The sequence below is a fragment of the Hydra viridissima genome, unplaced genomic scaffold (assembly GCF_058129835.1).
Source record: "Hydra viridissima isolate aposymbiotic clone 2 unplaced genomic scaffold, HvirCarnegie_v1 scaffold_10, whole genome shotgun sequence".
In the NCBI taxonomy this organism is placed as follows: Eukaryota; Metazoa; Cnidaria; class Hydrozoa; order Anthoathecata; family Hydridae; genus Hydra; species Hydra viridissima.
Window position 1 is genome coordinate 13,785,928 of NW_028324309.1, and position 23,968 is coordinate 13,809,895.

General features: G+C 28.9%; 1 protein-coding gene and 1 long non-coding RNA gene across 20 annotated transcripts; one reads left to right on the top strand and one right to left on the bottom strand.

Moving 5' to 3' along the window:
• Window positions 1-9,725: 9,725 nt before the first annotated feature.
• On the bottom strand, window positions 9,726-13,325 carry LOC149883213 (uncharacterized). 19 transcript variants are annotated; one of them, XR_016444685.1, is made up of 5 exons: window positions 12,342-13,319; window positions 10,570-10,613; window positions 10,276-10,363; window positions 10,095-10,154; window positions 9,726-9,997 (listed from the first exon to the last, which is right to left on the bottom strand). It is a non-coding gene; the product is annotated as an uncharacterized LOC149883213 (long non-coding RNA). The 19 variants fall into 19 exon arrangements; XR_016444681.1 differs by having other exon boundaries at window positions 10,095-10,196; XR_016444673.1 differs by having other exon boundaries at window positions 10,304-10,363; window positions 12,342-13,318.
• Window positions 13,326-13,661: 336 nt separating this feature from the next.
• LOC145181840 (disintegrin and metalloproteinase domain-containing protein 10-like) lies at window positions 13,662-20,501 on the top strand. The gene is made up of 6 exons (XM_090099636.1): window positions 13,662-15,010; window positions 15,327-15,468; window positions 15,750-15,953; window positions 16,815-17,116; window positions 19,370-19,505; window positions 19,641-20,501. Exons 1-6 carry the CDS (start codon window positions 13,847-13,849, stop codon window positions 19,868-19,870), a joined length of 2,178 nt encoding a protein of 725 aa, XP_089955762.1. The 5' UTR covers window positions 13,662-13,846; the 3' UTR covers window positions 19,871-20,501.
• Window positions 20,502-23,968: the final 3,467 nt, after the last annotated feature.

The following is a 23,968-nucleotide window of genomic DNA, read 5'->3' on the forward strand; positions in this document are numbered from 1 at the left end:
TAAGGTATAAAAAAACACTTTTTTTTTTGTGATGTTAGTAGCATTTTAGATATTTCCTTAACAACAAATTAAAATATTTTTTACATTTACTACAAATTTAAATTACTATATATTTTAATGTTAAATACCATCTTTTTGCAGATGAAATCTTTATTATGGTGTTCTTGAAATTGTTTACAATAGCTCATAATTTTACTTAAGATTACTTATTACCAGTTTTTTTAACATACTTTAAAGGGAACACTTAACATTGTTAACACTACAAACTTATCACTTTGAGCCATAAAGACTGCCAGGTTCAACCTCTCCTCACCTCTGATTTCATTTTTTAAAAAAGTAAATGCAGTGTGTGTTTTTCATGTGCAGAATAAATCTGAAGTTGATCAGAAGAGTTAGTATTTTAAGTTTTTAAGTAAAAAAAACCTAAACGATTAGCCTCAAAAATGATGACATTTGGCTTCTTTTTCTTTAATGAGTTTGAAACAATGAAAACAAAAAACATTAAAGAAGGCTGACTTAAAATAGTCTGTGCAGTTTGTTTGGAAAAAAAAAGGTAAATGTTCAAAATCTTTGGTAAAAGTACAAACATCTGTAGAAAAAAAAATTACAAACAATTGAACAAATTACGTTTGGACAGATAAACTTTACGATATAGAGCTTAATGTCTGTCCGAATGTAAATTGTTTTAATTTTAACTAATAATTTTGTGTATGAATGTAAACATGTCACTGAAACCTAGTTGTTTTAAGTGCATAGAGTTCTTTTTTTGTAAGCTTTAGAAAATCAGATTTATTCTAAATCACTTATACAAAAAAATTTATTTTAATTGTTATTAATTGTAAAAATTGAAAACCAAAGTCTAGTCTCTACTAAACAATTGAAACCTTTTATCATAAAGAGGGTAACTATCACTTAAAGAGGGTAAATAGGGTAAATAATAAATTTTTATGTCACTTCTGATCAACTTTAATTTTTTCCGAAACAAAAAAATAACATATCTAACCAGCACTTATTTTAATAAAAAAATATTTATGGCAGACTGTATTATTGACACTTCAAACAAAAAGTTAAATTGTATATATATATATATATATATATATATATATATATATATATATATATATATATATATATATATATATATATATATATATATATATATATACTATATAAAATTCATATACTATCAGCTAGCTAGTTACATATGTTTTAAAGTAACCTTATAAAAGTTTTTACATTAATTTTTAGCTTTAGAATATCAAGTCAAGACTTGATATTTTAAAGCTAAAAATTACTCTACAATTAATATTAAAATAGACACTTTAAAAACATTAAAACTTTTTGTTAAAAACTGAGATGTTAGTTGCTTTCAATTAAAATTATTAAAAATTTTAAAACCAGAATTTTTTTTTTTAATTTGCATACCTAACCTTATATCTATTAGTTACATTGGAATCATTTAATTAGAGAGAAAAAATAAAAACTTATACAAACTGATTATAAATTTTATTTTCAAACTCGTAAATTTCTAAATTAATTAGGTTTAAGGATTCAATAAGACCAGTTATTTCTGATTCTAATCAAAAGTATTGTGGATCTGTGAGTGTACTTCCACATCAATCATTTTCGGCAGCCGGCCTAAAATGTTGTAAGTTGTATTAAATCGAGACGGAAACATTCGTTAAGTGAACAACCGATACCAAAATCCAACCTGAAATGAAACCGTAAAGTAACAAATAACGAAACCGGCAACAGTAATAAATTATGAAAACCAATACCAATATATTACAATTTTAAAATAAAGTTAGACAATAAAACACGAAAATATATACAAACGTTTAATAGTATACATGTACATTCATATATATATACATATATATGTATGTATATATATATATATATATAGGTGTATTGTTTTTGTGTGTTGTGTTGTGTTGTGTGTGTGTGTGTGTGTGTGTGTGTGTGTGTGTGTGTGTGATTTAAATACTCATTCTCTAATCCATTTAATAAACCACTCTGATATTTTCAGCATTTAAAAGGTTTCTTGTAAAAATACAATATTACGACGAAATGCGTTTGCAAATATGTTTTACGAACTTTAGGAAATATATTGATTAATTTCTTACAAACATTTCATCTAACTTTGGAAACACTACCAGATTGCATTATCTGTCGATATTTCAATGCGGTTGTGTTTTCTACTTTTAAAGTTTTCATCGAACTTGTTGATTGTTTTGCTTTTTTACCAAATATAGAAAACATGATTTTTTTTTTTTTTTTTTTACCAAATATAGAAAACATGATTTTTTTTTTTTCCTAACATATCATACATAATAATTATCTCTAAGTAAAATACCTTATGTTTCGTTTTAAAATGAATAAAAGACTTACAATTAATAATAATTTAAATTCATCATGTAGATGAAATAAGTTGGTTCAGAAAAAAAAAAAAAAAAAGATTTGGAAAACTTGTGACCAACTTACTCTCTATTTGGTTCTTCATTTTAGTAACAGATTTTATGTTGGTGAGTTTTCCTAAAAATAAAAGAAACTTATTAGCAAATGTCTTTTCCAGATCTGATAAATATATTTCAATTAATTCAATAAATTAAAAACTATTTCATAACTTGACAAAAATCTACTAAGTAGAAAATTTTAAATATAATATAATCCTGCGTAAGCTACTTGTTTTTTCATCTCAACTATTCGCCTAACTATGATCCCATAGAAATACTGGCTACGAATATTATTATCCAAATTTAAACTTGTACCATTATTATACTCATCTATAATTTTGTTATAAAATCTTTTTCGCACATACTTTTGATTTGTTTTTTCTTAAAGATCAGATTTGGTAAGACCATACTTTCAAGTATGGTCTTACCAAATCTGATACTTTCATACTTTCTTGTCATACTTTCAAATGGTCCAAATTTATTTCGAGTTTCATGAGAAAGAATTGTTAAGCTACAATTTGATAAGGCTTCAGCAATTTTTTATTGGTTCAAGGCTTTAATTTGCTGAAGCATGACTTTTTCCAAACCACATACATTGATGTAGTCTTTTATATCCTAAATTTTTTGTTAACAATTTTGCTTCATGCACAGCTGCTGGTCAGAAGATAACAAAGGTCAGTGCATTTTCTGTGATTTTATTTATATCAAACCATGTTTTAATGAGTTTGTTGTGTCAAACTTTTGCCACCTCCATATTTAATGATTTCAATAGTGTACATTGATTTTAATTGTTTGACAGCTGGTATTTTCACATTTTATTTACTATTTGAATCTTTCTAGTTAAATTTCGACGAATCTTACCTTAATATTCGTCTCCACTGTTCTACCATCTAATTTCAAACCCCAATATTATCAACTCCATATCAACAAAGAAGTGAAAGAAAATTTGGAGTGAAAACTCCAAACTTGCTTTCAATTCTTTGTTAATATGAATAGCTTTTTTGCTGCACGATAACTATACAAACCTGCATCATCTAATGGTCACCATACTCTGGTCACTGAAATATCGAGTTCCAAACGCGTGAATTCCATCAACTTCTCTGCGTTCGTCCATCTAAATGCTCAATTTCAACAGCTATTTTGGTTTTATATTTATTAACTAACCAATTTATAACTGTTTTTGACATTTTATTACCAAAATCACTTTGTGTAGTTCAAACATTATAAAACCATTAATGGTTTTTTTATTTATCACATGTCGTTATGTCGTATTTCAACTATAATTTTTGTAGATGCAAACTAGAAGTTTTCTTTAAGCTATAGTTTATAAGTTTCTACTAAACAGGATTTGTAGTGTTTTATGTAGTATAAAAGGCTAATTACAAAACCATGAAGTCTTCCTTAATTAAACTTAGATTCTAAATGAAGAATTTATAGTTAAGTTGCAGTGTTGCTCTACAACCTAACGGTATCAAGATAAAAGTTCCTTTTGTTTTAAAATGTTACTATTTTTATACTGCTTTGTATTCTCATAAAAAAACAGTTAAAAAAGAGTCATACATGTGGGAAAGACAACATAGTCCATATTTATTAGATAATAAAATATAAACATTTTAAAACCTTTGTTAGATATAATTAAAGTGTTAATGGGTTTATGCTTAAGGTAACTCTTAAGCATAAACCCATTAACACTTTCGTGCATGGTCTACATAAAGTCCCCTTTTTTTACTGCCAGTGATTATGTGATCTAACCAGTCAAAGCATCAATTTTTGCCTTCTCGGCCTAATGGCTAAGATCAAGTGTAGTCACTTGGATTGATTGTGAGCTGGCTAGGCCGGTGTACTTGTATTAAACTGATACTTTTCTTTTTTTTCCGCCCGTTCCTCAAAGGGGAGGCAAACTCAGGGTCGACGTGCTTCTGGGTCTTCCCTGGAGAGGATCGGGTCTGCAAGGCATCGGCTGGAGGACTATAAACACAATTCTCTCTCTCTCTCTCAATTTTTGGACAATAAAAATGTATAGATCTCCAAGCGCATGCCCTTGTCATGTTGTGATAGACTGTGAGAAACCCAAATCCCCACCTTTAGAACCTTTCCCAATAAATGAAGACAGTGCGGCAGTTCCCAAAACATTCCCAATGACCCAGCTGGAGCTCATGTAAGATGTGTCAAATGAAGGATTTCTGATCTGACATTTTATATCAAATAAATCATCTGTACTCGCTTGTGCAGTTGCGTGAAAATTTCTAAAAAATAATATGGTTGAGGCATTAATACAAAATGCGACAACATTCTAGAAAATCATAGAACATTCCATGTCCTAATTAGATCTACTTGAAGCAGCGCATTTTAATTGATTAATAAATCCGCTGCGAAATTTTTTTTCGCAGCGAATTTATCAATTATTTAGCAAATAATTGAGTAGTTTTTCAATCAAAAAATTCATCACAACATTATCAGGCAGCTTTTAATTCATTAAAAATCAACTTAAAATATTGTGAATTTCAAATTAATTTCAATTGCGTGCAAATGAGTAGAAAATCAGTTTCTAGTGACATCAAATGGCAAGTTATTGGTATGGCGCGGACAAAAAATCACACAAACGTTCAAATAGGCAAAATACTTAACATTTCTGAATATTGCGTTAGAAAAACCATCAAAACCTGGGAACTTACCAAGGACGTCTCCAACATGCCGCGTACTGGGAGACCATCCAAACTCAGCAACCGTGACAAAAATGGTATATTCAGAATGAGCAGGGAAAACCGCAGACTCAGCTACAAAAAGCTAGCACAAATCTTCAATCAGTCAAAAAATAATTCAAAAGTTAGCAGAGAGCTCGTGAGACAAACATTGTCGGACAAAGGTATTGGAACGTACATAGCTGCTTAAAAACCTATTCTTTCAATCACGGATAAACGTAAACGACGAGTGTGGTCCAAAGAAAGGCTGGACTGGTCTGTAGAACAGTGGGCAAAAGTTATTTGGAGTGATGAAGCTAACTTTCAAGTTGTAAACCGCAAGGGAAGAATCTGTGTCAAAAGATTTGCAACTGAGAAATATTCAGACAGGTTTTTGCAACATCGTCGACAAGGCGGTGGAGATTCGGTTAGCATCTGGGGATGTTTTTCTCACAAAGATATAGGCTTCTGTGAGCTGTATGAAGGCCGAATTAATCAATACAACTACAAGAACACATTGGAAACGTGTTTAGTTCCATCAATCAGACACTTGTATGGCAGAAGCAAGCAATTCATCTTTCAACAAGACGGGGCTTCAGCTCATACAGCACACTCAATCAAAGAATATTTTTTGAAAAAAAAGTTCAATGTGATGCCCTGGTGCCCTAGATCACCAGATCTCAACCCAATCGAAAATATTTGGTCTTGGATCGACAATCAACTGACATACCATGAAATTCAATCAACTCAGCATTTAAAGCAACTTTTGAATGAGTACTGGCTGAAGGTACCTCGCGTGATGTGCATGAAATTAGTTGAATCAATCTATAAACGAGTTTATCTTTGCTATAAAAACAAAGGAGGACACTTCAGATATTAATTTGGCTTTTTTTTTTCATTTTTTGTTGGAATGTTGCAATTCGTTTAAACTTTTGTGCTTCTTACTTTTCCTATAAGATTTTTTGTAATAGCTTTTTTCTAACTAAATATTAAAATTTTTATAACATGTTTATATTCATTTTAAAGCTAATTACTTGTTCTTTAATAAATAAAAAAAAATTAAGTCGATATCATTTTACAGTTTTTCTTTATTAAACAAAAACCAAACATACTTGATAAAAATTCTGCAATCGTTTAAATTTTCGTGAATAGCTGTACAGACCAAAATATAATTTCTGTGACAATAAGATGTTCTAAAACAAATTGCCTCAAAACTTTTACCAAGGCTGTCGTAATGCAATTAGCATTTCTACTACCAGTAGGTATTTCTACTACCTATACTCAATTGGGATTTCTACTACCTATACTCAATTGGGATTTCTACTACCTATACTCAATTGGGATTTCTACTACTATACTCAATTGGAATTTCTACTGCTTCTACTCAAACCACACACAACTGTAAACTTTTTTGAACTATGAACAGTGAGATTAATGCTTTCTGTGAATAATGCTATAACTTTCCAAAAAATATCGATAAGAATATTTTTTTCTGCTTTTATCTGAAACAGTTCTCATTCTTACTTTTTTTATTCCTTTTTGTAAATGTAGCATAAAAGGCTTTTTTGCTATTTTCATCTAAACTCCAGAAATGTTTGAATATGAATTTTCTGTTTTCTGGTGAAATTTTCCTGGTGTAATTATGCTCATTAAGAATCGTATAAAAACATAGGTTTCAAAATCAATTGAAAGTGCTCTAATCTGAAATTGAAAGTACAAAAAAAAAAAACGACTAATCCCTAATAGTCGCTATCTTGACTAAACTTACTTTACGGTAGATTTTGTTTTCAAAAGCAAAGCATTACTAGCCCGGTTCCTACCATAAATGATTTTTGGTTTGTTTTAGATGCGATAGTTCTTTCGAGGGTAATCAAACAGACAAACGAGCTATAAAACATGTTACTCTTGTGAAACATGCTATTCCTTCCTGTGAATTTTAGTTTTAACAGAATTTTCGAATATTTTTTAAGTAAAAATTGTTATCTAATATATAAAACCCAAAGTTTGTATGTGTGTTTTTTTATTCAAATCCAGTTTTGATCCGAACCACACCAAATATTGCACAGACCCCTCATTTTACTAAGGGAAGGTCATAGGCTGCTTTTTGTCCCAGAATTTTGATCCTTATTTACTAGAGTCCCCCTAATTTACTGCACAGGATACCCCTTAGGAGGCAAAATCTCACAAAGTATCTTTAGCAAAAGTTGTAATTGTGATTTTTCTATAAAATCTTTTGGAGATTTTCTTTATTATCCCGGGGAGCGCCGGATATCGACCAGCTAGTTATTGTTAAAAAGAGTAATTGAGAAAAGGAACTTTCATCAAAATATTTTTAATATAAACAATTTAATAGTGTCAAATTTATTGAAGTATATATAATCAATAAAAGAATTTTTCAACTTATTTGATAAAATACCAAAAGATATTTTAGACAACAAAGAAATAATCCCAGTTAAAGCAATTTTGCGTGAAAATTTAAACATAAATGATTTCTCATAACGTTCTGTAATTAAAAATCTTTGTTATATAAAAAAAACCAGGTTGTAAGTACTTTAAAAAGATCAATATTCAAAATGGCGATTTGTCATATACTTTTTTACTTTCAACTTCAGATTAGAGCACTTTCCATTGATTTTGAGACATAAGTTTTTATATTCTTAATCAGTATAAAATTCTCTATCAGAATCAATTATATATATATTAAAAAAAAGGGGGTGGTGGTGGGGTGGTGCGAAAGTAGAGTAACGCCTAATTTTTGATTCACAAAAGAATATGCAACTTGAGCAATCAATTTCAGGAGATTTTCTTTCTTCAACTTTTAACCCTCTTGAGATTTTAAGATTTTCCAGACTTTCCTTTTTTCTTTATGCAAATCCTTTTCCACATAACAGGATTTCTTGCCTGTTTTCAAGTTCTCTTTGCTTTTCTATCACTGAAAAAATAATACATTAACATAATTTACATTATCAGATCTTCAAAAAAAAAAAAAAAAAAAAAAACTTGAGGAATGTTTACCATTTTTTTTTATAACGAATAAACAAAAAAATCACAAAAAAATCACAATTAGACTGACATTATTGAATTAAATGACAAGATATTTTGTGCGACTTCGTAGCCTGCCATTTTGAAATTTTTGCCAATTTATATAAAGTCAGCTGGTTGATTGGTTAGAATCTGTAGTTTTTTAAAAGAACAAATAAACATTAAATAATTTTTCCCAGTTTGGAGATTATGCATTACTCGTTCTTTTCCCGCTTTATTTGATTGACCGTTTCGGAGTTTTAACAAATAAGAATAAAAAGACAATTTCTAAAAGAGGAGATATAACGAAGTGAATTCTAGTTTGAAACGTACCAGACACATTGATACATAACTTAAAAATAAAACTAGAAAGATTTTGATGCTATAATAACTGCTTTAAGGTTGTTTTTTTTTTACAGAATTTGGAGTTAGAACAAATAAGCACTCAGGTCGCGAAAATAAGTCGTAGCAATTCAAATTTTTTTGATTTATTTTTGTTGTTGTTTGATGAAAAAAAAAAAAAGAAGCTGTGAATTAAATTATTCTTTTAAAAATTAATGTAAGAATTAAAAGTGGGAAAACATAACTTTTAAAACAGAAAACATAAAAAAAAATAGGTTGAATCGAAAATCTTGATAAACTTGATTAAAAGAAGTATCAAAGAGGGTCATAAAATACCAAAGAGGGTCATAAAATTGAGAATCAAAAATATGGAGTTTTTAGACACCAGTCGAATTTTTTCTTAATCCTTTGCGATTTGATTGAAGTCAAAATATTTAAGATTTGACTTTTTCAAGTTTATCAAGTTTCAAAGTCAATGTTTCTAGTTTAAACATCGGTGAAAAATAGCAGCATATCATTATCATTTTAAAAAGCATTATAATTTTTAAAAAGTCATAAATATTCTCAAACCATTAACTAGAACTAACCCCATGGGCATGCATCGTCCACACGACGTCCGCAAGACGTCCGTAACACATTCCGTAAGACGATGCATGCCCACTGGGAAGATGTCTATATTTCAATGTAGACGCTGATGTGGATATCATCATTGATGAGCCTTTATTTTCAATTAGAAAGAAATTTAGTCTACAAAAGATTTTTTTTTGTTAGTACTGATAAACCAAATTGCGCCAAATTTTATCTATTTTTTTCAGCAATTCTACGCAATAAAATTAAAAGTAAATGGAAGGCCAACTTGCTATGATATTTGTGTTCAGCCATATTCAAGTGGTATTTTATAAAACTTCATTTTGCTCAAATGTAATTTACCTTGCTAACTCATCCAAGTAATCTACCAGGGTAATACAAACAAGGAATTGAGAGTTGGACACACTTGGCTTTGTTACCCAGACAGCCTCCCGTTAGAGGCCCAATACTGGCCCAGTTCCGCTTGCCACAGCGGCGCGATGCCGGCAATTGATCACGGCCCAATGTTAAAACGGCCAATGAGTCTGCATTGCTAGCCAGCACTGGCCCGGGATCATTTTCCAGCATTCGTCCGTGATCGTATGCCAGCACTGACCCGTTACTTTTAATCAGTATACATTCACTAACGCGCTATTATTAGCCATTTCTAATGTGATATCGCACAAAAAGCAAATACAAAAGTAAATATTTTTTTGATATTTATTCCAGTTCAAATTGACAAAAATAATTTTAAATAGTACAGATATTATTGATAGTTTGAAATATTGCTCTTTATCCAACGAGTTTTTCCGTTCTTCTCAAGCCTTTCGTCCACCATTTCGACCTCCTGAAAGCTGAAAATACTCTTCAGCCAACGCTCAAACTCTTCGCTTGATGCTCCTGAGTTTAAATGATTTAGTTTTACAGCACCTAAATACAAATTTTAACTTGACAAAACTATAAATATAACAACTTAACACATACAAATAAATATATATATTGAATAAAGATAAAGATTTCTTTTTACCCAATAAAATCTTTCTTTTCTTCAAGTTTTCCACTAAAATAAGCAGCTCTTTTTCAACAGCTGTAAAAATCAGGATCTCTTAGAAATTTCATTTTTAAAATTCTAGTAAAATAAAAATAGACATTTACAAAAATTACTTAAAATAACTGAAAGTATAAATTCTAAGCATATTACTCCTAACCAGTGCAATGAAGGGTTCTTTCACTCACTTTGGCAAGAGTCTGTCTGGCAGATGAACATCGATTGAATATCAATGAAGAACCTGAAAACTAAAATTAAAAAGAAAAAATTAATGAAACTGTTTATTTTAACAATAGGTTAATGTGCATTTTATTGCATATACATACATTGCATATACATACACATATAGTTATAGTGCATTCCAAAAATGCGGAGAGTGACCTTTGACAAAATAATTTAATGAATATAATACAAGTACCAATAAATTACAACCTTAAAAGTTATAAATTAAAACCTTTGACTTAAATGCATGACCACTTTGTAGTGTACATATATATACTAAAAATACCAAAAGTAAAAAATCAAATGCAAATAAAATACGAAATCAAAAACAATTTATTAAACATTTATGGGGATCATTTTATGCCATTTATATTTACCAAATGGTAAAATTTAATCGGCAGCTATTGAATACATAAAATAGACAATGTTATTACATAATTGTTATTATAAGGGAAGAAATTTACTTAAGACACTAGTAACATTAACCTAAATAAGTTAAATATTTCAATTACCACCTCATATAAAACTATGTATGAAATAAGCATATTAATTTTGTAAGCAATAGTATAAGTAAATAGATTTCAACAAATTAAATTATAACAAGTGAAGCAAGGGTGAAACAACAAAACCATCATTAACTTGTAACAATACATACTTGAGAATTCTGTCATCTAAAATTGCTATGTTTTTAACTTTATCTAAGTGTGATACAAAATGTGATTCTTAACAGACTTGAATCACACAGGTTTTTTAATTCTAAAACCTTGCAAAAGACACAGAACTGGCCTAAATGATATTTTGCAACTTTTAAACCAAGGCAAATCATCGATAATCAACTGCACATAAAGAGCTGAAAATTTTGCAATTTTATCATAAACATGATTTAATATTTTTTAAACTAATTGCTGAACCAAAATAAAAATACTCACCACCTGCTCGATATGCAACTATAAAATTATGTTGAGTTTTTTAAATAGGCAAATCAAGATAAAACAGACAGAGAATGCACAGTAAAGATGACAAAGAAGTCAGATTAACACTAAACTGAACAGCCCAATCAGCTAATAGGGTAGTCAAATCTGATGAAAATGTTTCATCATCATTATCATTACTAAGATTTTAAATATGATCAAATTCAGTTTCAACATTATTATTGTTATCAGAAAATATATTAACAACAGTTCCAAAAACTGAATCATTATTATCTACAACTTTTTCACTTAAAGCAGGAAAATTGTCTTTTGTAGATATGTTTGAAGGGGTAACAGTTACCTTACGGAAGAAGTTCTGTGGATTAAATATTTCACAACTGATATCTTCGTTAAGTATTTGTTGCAAGCATTTTAAAATAACCCTAACTATATATGTAGCAAGAACAATACATTATCCCGAAGTAAAGATAAAAAAAATATATATAAAGATTTAGTTTGGATGGTTCACTCTTATGTTGAATTGCTAAAATGAGAAAAGTGATGATTGACAAAATCATTTCATGAATATAATGTATTACAACCAAGATCACTTAAAATGAGTTTAAAACTAATTAAAAATAGATAAGATTATTTTAATGACAAGTTTTAATAAAGGAGCATATAATAATAAAAACAATGATAATTAATAACAGCAAAAACAACAACAAAAATAAAGATTATATATATATATATATATATATATATATATATATATATATATATATATATATTGTTATTATCTTTTCTTTGATTTTGTTATGCTATTATTTTGTTATCATCTTTATACATACATACATACATACATACATATATATATATATATAAATGTTTTTTTATTTAAAAACTTGATTTTATATATATATATATATATATATATATATATATATATATATATATATATATATATATATATATATATATATATATATATATATATAGATATAGATATATATAGATATATATATATAAATGTTTTTTTATTTAAAAACTTGATTATCTTACAGTTATTGTTATTAAAACTTAATCTTCTAACCTTTAAATAGCCTTTTCTTTGACCATTTCTAATTTATTGTTAAACCAATCTTGTATGAATGTCATTCAAACTGTTTAATATAAAAACATAGCTAACCTTTTATATAAAATTACTGTAATGATATGTGCTAACACAAGTGAAATTTACATTATTTACATCATACGACATCTAAACTTTTTACAGTAGCATTTACTACTGCAAGAGTTAGGATATAGCAATTGCAATTCTAATTACAACATAACTATATGTTTTCACAAAAAAGCAACATTTTTTTTAATAGCAAACGTACGTTTGCTTTTATTAATATAATGCGTATTGTAATAATAGCATAATAAAAAAACAGCAAAAGCAAGAAATTTGTGAAATATATCTTGTAAGCATTTGGCTTCGCGTCTATAAAATCATCATGGATGACGCAAAAATATTCAAAATAATGACGGTTATGGCAAAACGACATTCGGCCAGAAATCTGTAGCCGCTACAATCGGGCCAGTGTTGGCCCAATAACAAATGCCATCGCAATGGAGTACGACTACTCGCCAAAAGCATGCCAGGCTCGGGCCAGTACTGACCCGTTACTAAATCTTGTCGTCACGGCTTGCGATGATTCGCCGGAATTCTGGCCCATTGTCGTAGGCTGTCTGGGTACATGAGGCACTGCTCTATAATAAGACTTTAAGGTCTTTTTAGAGCGTCCTTATCCAGAAGAAAAAAAAGTATATTTTTTCGTAAGTTTTTGACTTGGCTGTGGTATGAAATTTTTCAAGTGGAAATGAATTTTTAAGAGCAATGTATATTTTCATTAACATATTTACTTAAAAAATTTAATTCGCTAACACTCTAAAGCAAAGATAACAACGCTTTACTTTTGATGTAATCAACAACTTTTAAAAACTTGAAATTGTAACGGATTCATAACTTCTATTGCACTGAATTGTATTTCGCATTTTCGTTCATTTTTGCACCGAACCATTAGTCACAAAAATTACGTCACTCATAACAGATATAACATTATCTAAATTTAAACTTAAAAATGTTCATTTCAATAAGGATGTATTAAAAATTTTTTTAGTTATAGAATTAAACTACTTATATAAATAAATTAACAATTTTTTTCATAAATATTTTAAAAATAAATAATTTTCTGATTTTCGTATTTTAAATAGCATTAAAAATATTTATTTATAGTATTTAATGAAATCAAAAAATAAAAATAACCCCCGAAAACAATTCATGTTAAATTCGCAAATACCGTGACGTCTATACACCAAACACAAGCCGATTTTCCCATACACGCATATAAACTACATTAAAGACCTTATAAAGTATGTAAATATTTGGTAGAGTTGAGAAAACGTTATTTTGTAAATTGGCGGTGTGCTGGGATTGAGGCAGCTTTAGAACGAAAGAAGGGGTGTTATCAAAATAGTCAGCGACACAAGTAACCTCTTGAACTATACCTCAATGCATGGTTAATACAATAGGAAAATAAACATTTAAAAATCATGTTGTACTCAAGGTTTATAGGTTTGGTTTTTTTATGCATCATACTCAATAAGTGTTCGGCTAAACAACCTTTAAATAGTTTTATCCGGCATCACGAAAAAATTACTTACGACACAGATGATGTTCATCGAAGAGCCAGAAGAGCCCTTGAACTTTCTCCTTACGCAAATGTACACTTAAAATTCACTGCCTTCAGTAAAAATTTTACATTGCATATGAGAAGAAATCATGACATTTTTGCTGCTGATTTTAAGATCGTTGATGGATTAGGAAATAAAATTGACTATGACTATTCAAGATTTTTTCAAGGAGAAGTAGAAGGTTTTCATCAAGGAAAAAGTCATGTATTAGGTAAGATTGACGACGGTCGCTTTGAAGGTAAAATTCATTTAGGAAAGGATGAATATTACATTGAGCCTGCAGAAAGATATTTCAAGGATGAAACAGATGGCTCTTTTCATTCTGTGATGTATAATTTAAATGATGTTGAGCATGAAGCTAAATTTGCCCATCCTCCCATTCCATCTCGGCCAACATCTCTTAAAGGAAGTGGTTTAGAAGAAAAAATGAAAGAAGAAATAGAGAATGGGAAGCAGCGCTACAGAAGAGGAACAAAGAATCGCAGAATGAATACATGTAATCTTAAACTAGTTGCTGATCACTTATTTATGAAGAAGTATGTACGTCGTGAACAAGCTATTGATCAAATGGTTCTTCATTATCAAGCAGTTGAATATATTTTCCGTAATCAAACCTTTAACACAACAGATCAGCTGGACAGTAGTTACAGCCCAGAAGGTATTGGCTTTCGGATCAAAGAAGTTCATGTTTGGTTAGAAGATACAGTTCCTCAAGACATAAAACCTCCATTTATAACTGTCTACCAACTTCTGGAACTTTTTTCACGAATGAACCATAGCTCTGTGTGCTTAGCATTTTTATTTACTGATAGATCTTTTGATGATGGTGTATTAGGTTTAGCTTGGATTGCATACCAATATGGTCAGGCTGGTGGAATATGTGATCCTTATGCTAACTATGGTGGAATTTGGAAAAGTTACAACACTGGTTTAGTAACTGTCCGGCTATATAATCGAGAAGCTCCTGCAGCTATTACTGAGATTTCATTTGCTCATGAGTTGGGCCATGCCTTTGGAGCCCAGGTAAATATATAAATTTAACTTGGCTGTCATAAGATTAAAAGAATTTTATTTTTCATACATTAAAATAAATGTAGAAAAGTAAGTTTATCATTTTTTATGTTTATATAAAAAAACTGAGGCTAGCTTTGTTTCATTAAATGTTAGAAGGTATATAAAGGATCTAACTATTTATTGTTACACAAAGTTAATAAGTTTTAATTATCAAAAAAGTTAAATACTGTAATAGAAAATACAATATAATATCTCATTAATTTCCATCAATTTGTTTTTAAATTGTTATTGCTTTTATAAATAATATGATTATTTAATTTTATAGCATGATCCTGCAAACAAAGACTGTCAACCTGGTCCAGATAGGGGTGGTAATTTCATCATGTATGATAAAGCTACATCTGGGTATTTGAAAAATAATAAAGCCTTCTCCAGGTGTAGCATTGCTAGAATGATCCCTGTAATAAGTATGTGCTTTAATTTTGTATTTATGAAAAAAATGTCTTCCTATTATTAAATATTGTACAATATTCCCTTAAGTTTAACATACAATATTAATCTCTTTACAAAGGTCACAGTATATCAAAACATAAAATGGTGGATTTTTTAAAAACATACTTCTATTTATGTGCAAACATTACAGTTTCTAAATTTATCTTTGCTTTTTGTTTTCAAGTGCACATTTACATTTTAAGAATTTTAAAAAGTATTTCTCTATTTTGTATTCTTAGTTAAAAACCATTTTTAGATGCAAAAGGTCTTGAGCCAACAATTGGATGTTTCACAGATCGTTACTGGGCTATTTGTGGTAATGGTGCTTTTGAAGAAGGTGAAATATGTGACTGTGGTACAGAATCAACTTGTGTAGAAAAATGCTGTACTCCGTATGGTTCAAAAACAGGCACACCATGCACTTTCCGAAATCCTGCTTATGAATGCAGTCCCAGTAAAGGTATTGTTTTAATATTTAAACTCTATAAACTAAAGTTAAAATTTTTTAAAATTTAAACAGAAATCAATTATATCATTAATAAATTTATGAATACTTGATATATCGATGTGACTTAATACATTCATTCTTATTTACTGATTACAAAAATTTGTTCTGTTAATAAAAAAGATCATAAGTAGTTTCTTCCATTAAAAGTGGTAAAGGAAAATATTATAACATCCATCATCTCACAAAATTGTCCTAATTCTATATAATGTCAGCTTTAGTACTGAAGAGGTGAGGAGTGGGAAGAGAAGATATTTTAAACCTCTTCTAGAAGCTTAATCAGCCAGTCAAGTGGAAATTTGCAATACTTATGAGATTACAAATAACATGTATTTCTGAAATTACTAAAATTATCTCTAGAAGACTTTGTTCAGAATATTTTAGACTAGCATACATTCTTTAAATGTTAAGGAATCTTCTGTGATATTCTTAAATTAAAAATGCACAGACCATGCTATACATAAAAAAATTATAGAATAAAATGTAAATATAAATTTAAATAACTATGGAAGTGATAAAATATAATCTTGAATAATTATTGAATAAAAAAGAAATTTAATCATATAAAAGTTTATCATGAAGAACCACTAATCACTGCTAATTTATTGTATTAGTAATGCTAAAAAAAAGAAAAAAAGAAACACTTGTATAAGGAGCTATCAAAAGTCTTAGCTTCTTTAAGGATATTGTAATTTTTTTTAAAACCATGCTCGAAGTTTTGTAGGTTTTGGAAATACAAATTAACTATTTATTAAAAATTTTTTTTTTTAAACTTTTTTTTTAAAATCTTTAAATACTTTTTATATAATTGTATAGGACCTTGCTGCCTCAATGATACTTGTACAATTGCTCGTCAATATGTCCAATGTTTTGATGGTACTGAATGTATGGAAAGCTTAGTTTGTGATGGTCTACACTATACATGTCCTGTACCAAAATATAAAGCTAATCTTACCTTATGTGATAAGGAACGAAGTGTGTGCATCAATGGATTTTGTCAAGGTTCTCTGTGTCTTAGATATGGGCTAGAAGGCTGCATGTGTGATGCCCCAGCTGATAAATGTAAAGTGTGTTGTCAGTATGGTGGGAAATGCACTTCATCTTTTAATATTCCCATGGTATATTTTTTGTCCTTTAAACAGTTATTTTCTTAAACTACTTGTTTAAACTACTTGTTGTTTGTATTGTTTACTATTTACTCTCCAGTCCAAAAAAGTCATTGTCCAAGGGACAGAAAACTTTACTTTGTTTTGCTCACCCTTTGTACTCTTAAAGATTTAAATTAAAGCCCTATTTACCAATTCTCTTACCACTACCTTGCAAACCTTGGTATGACAAAACGATTGCTATACTTTGCAGATTGAAATGAAATCTTTGCCCAAGAAACGAGTTTTTCTTGTTAATTACCTTAAAGTTGCTTTTATAAGTAAAATTTCTTTTCCATGGACAATGCTATTTTTGTTGTTGAAAAATCTTTTTTTAAGCCACTATTTAACAGCTTTTTGAAGCATGATTTCTAAGTAAAATGAAATTTTTAACTGCCTTGTGGAAAGAACAAATGCTATAAAACTTATTTAAAGTATATGAAGATATGATTGGGTTTGGTAAAAAGATAAAAGTTGCACTTCAGATAAAATACAAAATATTAGACAGATAATTGCTATTTAATAATACAAAAGGAGAAAAAAGCAACAACTAGTTTTTAGAAAATTCCAAATTCAGTCTTAATACTTAAATAATAATTCTGCTTCATAACTAATTCAGTCTAACTAACACTAATTTGATTAGTTCTAATTTGAGTAGCTTCCCTTGATCCCTTTAATAATATCTTGTAAAAAAGTTTCATTGAGTTCTTTTACCAACTGGCTCAGTATGAGGATGTTTAGCTCAGAAAGTGCATCTTCCCTCATACACTTTCTGAGCCAAACATTTTCAATTGGTCTTGGTTGAGGAAAATTTGGTGGGTTTGTCATGGGGTATAAAATTAACATTATCATCTAACCAGCATAAAACATTTATATCATAATGTGCGCTTTCCAAATCTGACCCAAATAGATATTTTCCATCATTGTTATACTTATCAATAAAAGGCTTAAGTCTTTTTACTTAACATTCTTCAAGATTTATGTCCTGATTTATTACTGGAGCATTGACTGATTGCATGAATGCCTCAGAAAACACCCTTTCAAATATCGCTGTCCATACAAGCATGTATTTTAGATATTTCTCTATACCAATGTAAAATTCATCATTACCAGGTATTCTATCACAATAGTAAGTGAAATACTTTTCATCATCCATAAAAATTGTATTATCTGATCGGATTTTCCAGCTTTCAACTGATTATATTTAAATTTTTTTCACATGTTTTGAACCTGCTTGAGCTAGTTGAAGACATGATTGTATGACATAATAAAATATTTTTAGGCTAGTTTATGCAAACTTACACTAACCTTAATTTTTACAGTTCAATTCAAAATACCCTGATTCTTATTGTTTCATACTTTTAATATCTTTACCTTCCCTGCATCTCTTGATATTATTGTAAATAGTAGGTCTTGCATAACCCTCTTACATGAAATTTAACAAAATAGCATCTGCAGCATGTGGATTTTTTACAAAAAATGTTGAGATGCATTTTGATTTGAATTTTTTAGATAATATTCCTTAGTCATGGATGCATGATTTAAATAATTACAAATAATTCCATGTGACTTCAAAACATGGCAAAAAAAATGTAAACTTTTTTTCTCAAATCACTTGTTTCATCTGTTATTTCTGCCTCATAATTAAAATAGATGTTTGTAAAGATAATTCCATTGATGGTAGATCATACTCAATCATTAAACATTTGGCACTTTAAATTCTTAATCTTTTTCTCTAATAAATTTTGGTATCAATAATAATTTAACAAGTATTCGCTGAAAAAGCCCTAAAATACCATAAACATTTCGATATTGAGAACAAAACTGAGAAGAGTTTAGGGAATTACTTATTGTGTATGGCCATCCTTTCCATTTCCCTAGAATATATAGACATAATTTTTTGATGGTCTAAACCCAGAATTAAACTTGAAATGTCAAGTCATACTTCAAATCTGAAAGTTTGGTTTAAATATAGGTTTGTTTGTGTTTTTGAACATTCAAGAATAAGAAGAAACCAATCAAATATTTAAAATACAAACGAATACAATTACTGTTGTTCTGCTGTTCATTTTTTAAATAGACATTTCTTAAAGGATAAATCAAGCATTAAACAATGTGCAATAATTGAAAAGTTGCATCCTGTAAATGTAGCTGATAATCTAATGAAATGTTTTGTTGCTGTGAATTAACTGGTTTTAACTTTCTAAATTCTTATAATAATTTCAGATGCCTAATGGGACGCTTTCACGTGGAATGCCTTGCAATTATTACAAAGGCTATTGTGACTCTCAAGGAGTCTGTGAAGATATTGACATGGATGGACCTATGAGAATGTTATATGTTACATTTTTCACAGAAGAAGGTTAGTACTTCTCTATTAACTTTAATGGAAATTCTAATATATTAGGTTCTAAAATAAATGTTATGTCCTTAAAATGTATTAATAAACCTCTAGCACATTCTTGTAACTAAAACTGCTACAAATAATTTTTTTTAGGTATCAAAATTTGGTTCTCTCGATATTGGTTTGTTGTTATACTTGCCTCGTTATTGATTCTTTGCATGTTGTCAGCATTTGTGTTTTACTGCCAACATTTTACTCCATCAAGTAACCCAAGATTAGAACAGAAAATGCCACACAAACCTCTTAAAAAAAAGAGACGACAAGCTGGTGATGGTTATCAAACTGGCGGTAGAGCTATACCTTTGTCAACAACTTATGCCTAAAAGTATTATCCCCTATTGTCCATGTGTTCAAATTACACCAAATTCAAGGTCATTGCTTTTGCCTTTATTTTTATGCAAAGGTTTAAAATGTTTTTTGGATCTTAGTATGTGTATATCCATACTTAAAAACATTATTTGAACAAAAGTTTCAATTATATGATTGATTTTACATTTCTTATATTTATTTCGCACGCTTATTTAAAATATATTTTGTGAACTTTGTTTTGGATAAATTTTATCCATGTCACTTTTGTTTTTAAACACGTCATCTAAATTTTTTCGATAGAAGTCTAAATTTTATAGGTATATGCTCCCTTCGTATTGGTGAGTTATTTATGGAAAAGGTTTGTATTATAATGGACATGTAAAAATTATTATTGTGTTCATGTGCTGTTTATAGAAAAAAAAATTTGCTTGTCCTGTATTGTATTTGTAAACTAAGATTTGACGCTATTTTACATTTGAGAGTAAAGCGAGATAAAACCAAGATTAGATTGCATCTTAAGGGTAAATTTTTAGATATTACAAAGTTATTTTATTAATTTTTTTGATGATTTGTGTATTTTGTATTATTAAGCAATCTGTATTTTTTAAGCTACAATTATTATTTAGAATATCCGTCTCTTTTCCACTTTTTTTTTCTTCACTTGAAGTTTATTACCGCATATTTACTGTGTTACTTTGCACAACTTAATGTTTAAAATGCAAAGTAAATTTAAATTTCTGTAAGAATATAAGTAAATATGTTATGTAGCATTAAAAATAGTATTTAACAACATAGGGGGAAACCTCAATAAATGGGACAGTTTTTGCAAAATGCTTTTTAAACGTAGATAAAATTGTTTAGTATATATATTTAAATATGTTTGATAACCACCGACTCTTGCTCAATGATATAGTAAAACAAAAAAATTGGATTTGCATTTGGCTATTGGTAAAAAGAGAGTTTGATTGGAGCATGACATTTGTCCCATTCATTAAGTATGTCTCATTGAATGGAACAAACATAAAAGAATTAAAAATAAACGTATTTAATTCAATCATTTTTCAAATTAGTTTATTAATTGTAAATGTAGTTAAATATATAGATACATACATAAAGACCACACAAAAAATATTTTTAACTTTAAACATTTTAACTCTAGGGGTGGAATGCAAGAACTGAACTTGAGTCAAGTTCGACTTGAAATCTCAAGTTCGACTTTGTCAAGTCAGACTTGAAAAATTGACTTGAGCGAATGCGTAAACGAGACTTGAAAATTTCAAGTGCGGTAATGGATTTTTTTTACGGGAAAAACCTTTTACTGGAACAAATTCCGTGTAATGATATTTGTATAGTATACGATTAAATAAAAAGTTAATAACAGTAAAAAAAAAGTTCTTGCTATGTATTTTTCATCAGAAAAACAAATTCATCTTGGCACTTTCAGTTCCAAATCCTAACTTGTTGGTAAACAACGGTTGGTCATATGTACCACTTAAGTGATCAAGACAATTTCTCTTGATTTCTCCATTTTAACAGATTCCATTTGAATTAAAATACATGGAAATGTTCTAGAAAATGCAGAATCTTATTTTGACGCTTTTTGGGGATGATACTATACTACAATGTATTTTTATTTATCTTTTTACTAATACTTTAATGAAAATAATGGTTTTTTTTTAAAAAATACTGAGAAAATTACTTTAAACAAAATTAGTTTTCTCAATACTAATACTACATAATACTATGTGTGTGTGTGTGTGTGTGTGTATATATATATATATATATATATATATATATATATATATATATATATATATATATATATATATATATATATATACCTACACATATATACCATTAACATATGTAAGTATACCATTTACATATGTAAGTCAATAGAGATCACATATGAAGACAGGTCTTCTGAAATTATTGGGCCACTTATAGAAACAGAAAAGAAAACTTTTAAAAACCATTGATAGCATCTTGCTCATTAACACATGAAAAAGAACAAAGTTTAACGTTAAACAAAAATCTCTTAATAAAAAAAAATACAAAAAAGCAATATAATGAAATTCATGATCTTGATAAAGAACTAATGCAAAAACAAATAGAAATAGATGATATAAAAAAAAAACTCTCTCCAGAAAAAGCAACAATACAAACAAAACTTTGTGAAAATTTTCACAGTTAAAATTTTCACAAAGTTTTAAAAAAGCAACACAACAGAATTATTCTATGTGAGGATTATTATTTTCTAACAATATCAGATCCAAATTGTTTTTGGAATGTTTGAATTTATCACTTTATTTTTTAGTGAAATTGTTTTTTTCATATATAATACTATTTTGAAATATAAAATGTAATTCTTTTGAAATAATATGTAGTATAAATATTTGAAAATAATGTTTTTGTTATTACACCCTTTATCCATTATCAGACACAAATTTTTTTTTTAAAAAATAAGTCTGAAATTTGCCTTTTGCTTTGTTTCTGCAAAAATATCTTTAGTGAATGCTTTAGCACCACATTCTTCATTGCTATTTTGTATTTCATTGCCTCCACAATAATCATTTTGTAGAAGGGCAATGTTGTGAAGCACAAAACAGGATATTATTATAGCTATGGAATTTTGCAGTTTTGTTCCTAAGGGAATGTTAAGACAAGCAGTGGCGTATCTAGGGTAGGGCAGGCAGGGCACGTGCCATGGGCGCCAGCCTGAAAGGGGCGCAAAAGAGGCTTGGTTGCGATACAATAAGCGAGAATTATATAAAATAAATTAAGAAAAAATATATCATTTAAAATAAATACATTATATAAAATAAAGTTTGTGTCATCATTTATTAAAAAATTGTAATTAAGCACTTTATGTGGGGAGGAGGGGCGTGAGATCGGTGTTTGCCCCAGGCGCTATTTACCCTAGGTACGCCACTGAAGACAAGGGTATTGTTTTTTTTTGATATACCAAAACAATATTCAACAACAACATTCAACATGTGTGTACTTCTCAAGTTGTAATTGTATCTGATTTCATTTTCATTTTTGGGTTAGAAAAAGGTGTCATTAAATATTGTTTATAAGGATAGCCAGAATCACCTGAAACATGAACATGTTGGCGAGCTTCTAAAACTTGTTTAATAGCTGAGTTAGCAAAAACAAATGAATCCTGAACAATTCCAGGCCATTGAACACAAGCAGATAAAATTTCATATGAAGCACCTGCAATGACCTGGCAATTCAAAAAAAAAATCCCTTTTTGTTTCGGTAAAAAAAGGGATTTTTTGAATTTGGTAAAATCTAAATAATGGTTGATAAATATAAATATTTTCTTTATCTAAGAAAAGTTTGAAGTTTGTATGAAATAGCAAAATCAGATATCCATGAAAACTTATAATCACTTTTGCTGAATTATCAAAGAATCAGCTTCTGTTGGAAACTTTATGTACTGATATCTTTTGTTAGCCATTTGAATTGAAATGTTCTAAACCACTGGACAAACAGTTGAGTTTCAGCTCTTCCAAATCTCCTGTTATTCTCTAAGAGAGTTTATTTATTGTTACTTAAGTATATTATCATTTGTTGGTATAAAATGTTGTTATTTAAAAACGTAATGTAAAATCTACAATAAGAAGGTGCCATTTTCTGATACCATTTCTTGAATATCTACTCACTTGGAATGAACCAGTAGCATAAAACCGAAATGCAATAGCCAGTTGTTGTACAGTTGAAAGAGGGCACCCTCGATTGTTAACATTGTTGTTAATAATGTCATTAGCTAATATTAAAAAGGTTTTTATTGGAAAATCTGTAGCACCTTTTAAATTCTATACCGTGGTAAACTTCTAAAGGATTAGCTCTGTCAATAATAAACCTTGGTATGTGACTTGGCTTATTTTTTCTTCTTCTTCTTCTAAAATTCAGCTCATACCGATTCATTTTTGAACATTTAAAAAAATGTTTTTTTAATACTTCATGTAATTGTAACTACTTCTCATGAACTCTCTTTTACTCCTTTTACACGTATCACCTCTTTGTATAACTGCAACTATTTATTACTAAATGGAATTTACTTTTATACTGTATCACAAAAATGTGCCTTAATCAACAGCCTT

Bases quoted from the DNA above. Each gene is read 5' to 3' on its own strand.
- LOC145181840 (XM_090099636.1), top strand. From the start codon at position 13,847: ATGTTGTACTCAAGGTTTATAGGTTTGGTTTTTTTATGCATCATACTC. The intron at 15,011-15,326 runs GTAAATATATAA...TTAATTTTATAG, and splicing joins GCCATGCCTTTGGAGCCCAG to CATGATCCTGCAAACAAAGA. The intron at 15,469-15,749 runs GTATGTGCTTTA...AACCATTTTTAG, and splicing joins TAGAATGATCCCTGTAATAA to ATGCAAAAGGTCTTGAGCCA.